Source organism: Nicotiana attenuata, chromosome 10 (assembly GCF_001879085.1).
Source record: "Nicotiana attenuata strain UT chromosome 10, NIATTr2, whole genome shotgun sequence".
NCBI classification, from domain to species: Eukaryota; Viridiplantae; Streptophyta; class Magnoliopsida; order Solanales; family Solanaceae; genus Nicotiana; species Nicotiana attenuata.
Window position 1 is genome coordinate 10,226,303 of NC_031998.1, and position 4,175 is coordinate 10,230,477.

A 4,175-nucleotide genomic window follows, 5' to 3' on the forward strand; every position below is an offset into this window, starting at 1 on the left:
AAGTCACATGATCTTCGGGGTCGGTTGTGCCATCATATATTCTGAGGTAAGGCAGCATTTTAACGGTTTTTGGTATAGCATGTGGGGCGGTGTCATCATTATACGACTGTTTGGCGAACCGTCCTGCATCCCTCTTTGGTAACAGATTAGGGGGGCCCGGTATTTTATAGACCCTTTCTTGGTGTTCTTTCATTTGGTCTCGGAGTGCCTTGTTTTCGTTCTCTCTTCCTTCCATCCTTTTCAAATGGCTGCAAGGGTGTTGTCACCTGCACTAACAATGACATTGTGAGTAATACCTGTCGTTGGAGCAAAAGGCTGGTTGCACTGCTCGTTCGCTTGTTGTATCATGCAAGTCCTTGCATTTTCTGTAGTCGTGTCTCGAGTGGGCCTGTTGAGTACGCTGACTAGCGTGTCAGTTAGCCACACTTCGAGGAGCTTTTTTATAGCTGGGGGCATCTCTTCTCCCACAGATGTGGATGTTCCCTTACCACGAGACTTTGTGATGCTGCAGTGAGGGGGAGGTGAACCATCTCGCCTGGGGGAAGCACTGGGCGTCGCGCCTTCGTCTTCCGTTTTGCAGCTTTCGTTGATGACGTTCATGAGGTTGGTCCTTCCTTCTTGGTTACCTGCCATGTTGGGATTTGTGTACATAAAAAAAGGAGATCTTGTTTTTTGCGACGTTAGTGACTCGTGTTAGTTGTAGATCTTGAAGAAACTAAAAATCTAACTAGGAAATCCCTAGAGACGGCACCAAATTGTTTGAACCAAATATATGAATCTTGGTTCAAATTATTAAATTTATATGATTATGGGTTAAACTTAGTTAACGATAATATTTCTAGATGTAGCTTTCGAGAAAATGACAAACGTCAGATAGATTTGGCTGAACGTTGATATTGGTATGTAATAACTATTCCAAAAAGCATGAGTAATAAGATAGCATTTAATAGCAATAAATAACAATAAATGGCACTTGAGTAAATGGGAGGAATGATTCACCCAATAAAGGATGCACTAGATGATTGTTCCTCTTGACAATGATGAGTGACAGATAAACCTTGAATTTTTGAATTATCCTTGGATCTGATGGAAAAACATAGAATAATATCGACCAGAATCCTTGGTGAAAAAGTGATATTTGTATCTTAGTAAAAGAGAGAGAATCTTTCTTGTCAAAGTGTGTTCTTACAAATAAAAATCACATGCCCCACATCATTGTCTCTTTTTCTATTTATACGAGACATATTCCTAGTAAACCCCAATAGTACAAGTACAGAGAATATCCAATGCTCACAGAGTGTTTCCTTTAATATCTTGTTTCAAAAATTAGCCGTTACAGCTTCATCGACGGTGCTCGACCTCGACCATGATTGACATCTCGACCGCAGCTCACGTCGACTCTTTGGCTATGAGCCTTGCTACTTCCTGATCCACCCCGACTAACGACGGCTCGAGAATCCTTTCCTTAGTATTATCTTATTTTAAATATTATAGGGCGAATTTCGACCCATACAATATCATGGACCTTCGTGACTTCTGTCTTGAGGAGAATGGGAATTGCAGAAGGTATCATTAAAACAATTCATTGACTAATCTTAAACAATTGGTATTCAGCATTACCAATGGTACTAGATGTGACTTTGGCACGAGTTCTTATTTGATACTAGTTCATTAAGAGCGATCACCTATACAACGATAATGATAGTAGTGAAAAAGAAAAACCAATATTACTAGCTCTCGTACGAAATTTGGACTCACATCCAATGAAAACAAGTAAAACAAGACTTTTGCTTGCAAGTAACAATACCATATGCCACAACTCCACAAGTAACTAACTACCAATTGGTAAATTACTTGAATATTGATAAACCTGGATTCTCAGAAGTGAATCCTCCATCAACAATAAAATTCTGGCCACTCACATACTTAGACTCATCACTTGCGAGGAAAAGAGCTGTTTCAGCCACATCATTCGGAGTAAGTGTAGCACCAATCAATGTTGAATACACATCAGAGGCTTTCTTACCATTCATCTTTAAGTAATCCAAAGCTAATGGTGTGAGAACAAAGTATGGTGATACACAGTTCACACGAATTCCATAACGTCCTAAATCCACTGCAGCATTCCTAGTGAGTCCTAACACACCATGTTTTGAACATGTATAGGCATGAGAACAACAACCACCTATGGTTGCAGTAATACTTGCAGTGGTAATTATGCTACCTCGGCCATTAGGAATCATTACTCGTGCTGCTTGTTTAGTTCCAAGAAATGTACCTGCAATGGGAAATTTTCACTTTTAGTCTTTACACATGCTGACGAATTCTAGTTGATTAAGCACTTTCAACCTTCAAGATGCATTTTTTATCTTTGTCTTTGTGAATCTTTACAAAATTTAACTTATTATTAAGTGTTAAAGTCACTCAATTAAGCATAGTTTTATGTTAAATTTGTAAAATTATTCTATATATTTGGGGGTAATATAGTTCTGAAAAATAATCTAATATAACAGATTTCCTACGTAACAACAACAACAATAAACCCAGTGTAATCTCATAAGTAGGTCTGAGACGCAGACCTTACCACTATCTTGTAAAGACAGAGAAACTATTTGCGATAGACCTCGGCTAAAGACAAGCATAACCACAACAGTAATGAAAAGAAATATGGTAGTGCAGAAGCCATGAAAAGAAGCAGGAACAACAACCAGATAATAAAATAACCGAAGCACAAGAAACAACCAGTAGTAATAATAGAGAGGCTGCTACCGATATACCCTCGGCTCAAGACAAGCATAATTATAGCCATGAAAAGAAATAAGGTAGTGGAGAAGCCATGAAAGAAGCAATAAAAACAATAAGATAATCGAAGCACAAGAAACAACCCGCGGAAATAAAAATCTAAGCAAAAAAGAAGATATACGAATAATATAGATATAGTGGGTAAGGGAAAGAAAGACGCTCGATTGTCTATTAGTCTTCTATACCTTAATTCTCGAGTTGTACACCCTCCTATCGAGTTAAATATGCTCGTCGATAAAGAAATCAATAAATATGCTTATTGATAAATCACAAGGACCAAAATCAAAATTTACCAACTATAAAAAAGTACAGTTATGCCGTACCTACGAGGTTAACACTAGTAACTTTTTCGAATTCAGATTTTTCATCATCAAGAATGTTGGATTTGATTATTCCAACTATACCAGCATTGTTGTACATGATGTCTAGCTTGCCATACTTGTCTACAGCAGTGTTCACGGCATTTTCCAGGTCTTCCTCTTTTGTAATGTCACAATGCACACATGTGGTCGATGTTTGATCCGAATCTTTGCAAACTTTTTGAGCCAACTCGTCTTGAATGTCTGCAATCACCACTTTGGCTCCATGTCTTGAGAAGAGTCTCGCAGCCGCTTCACCGATGCCACTAGCAGCACCTGTTATGACTGCAACCTTACCTTCGAGCCTAAAATAAATAACAATTGATGCACGTCAAATAAAAATTAGCTTTCAAATATTCTTTTTCAATTTCAATTTAAAAAAACTTCATTTTTTTTCAAACTTTAACCAAATTATGTCCAAATGATGGACGACTTACCTTCTAGCAAAATTTGAAGCCATGGAATATGTCAGACTTGAAACGTAACTGAAAATGATTTCACAAACTGTGATAATCCTTCTATAGCATCCTCTTATATAGAAATTGTCCTAACATGTATGATTCCCCGCAAGTTCTTAAAAGGGCATTACTTTAAAGTATAAAAAATACCTTCTGAATGACGACAATATTATTAGGCGTGATGGATAAAGTGATCTATTTTTTAAATGCTTTGAATGAGTACTGTTGGGAGACTTTCACAGCTAGAGCGGTTCCTCTTTGTAATAATTCTTATTGACTAGAATACCTAAAGAATTATTAGTTTCCTCCTTTTCTATCCACCGGGCATATATATATATATATATATATATATTGTACTTTTTCAAATTGACCAATATTTTAGATCATCTTTTTCGAGTCAAAATTTGCAAAACACTTGGCTGAAACTCCATTATTTGGGCTAAATTTTTTTCATTTGGCCAAAAAGAAGTGAGTTCCAAGTAATTTTTTTACAAATTTGATCCCCCCCCCCCCCCCAAAAAAAAAATACACAATAGTCATTGCATATAAAGAAGAA

The 4,175-nt window shown here is 37.1% G+C and overlaps 1 protein-coding gene across 1 annotated transcript; it reads right to left on the reverse strand.

Moving 5' to 3' along the window:
• LOC109232990 (secoisolariciresinol dehydrogenase-like) lies at positions 1,108-3,746 on the reverse strand. Its single transcript, XM_019398701.1, has 3 exons — positions 3,599-3,746; positions 3,126-3,466; positions 1,108-2,278 (listed from the first exon to the last, which is right to left on the reverse strand). Exons 1-3 carry the CDS (start codon positions 3,619-3,621, stop codon positions 1,851-1,853), a joined length of 792 nt encoding a protein of 263 aa, XP_019254246.1. The 5' UTR covers positions 3,622-3,746; the 3' UTR covers positions 1,108-1,850.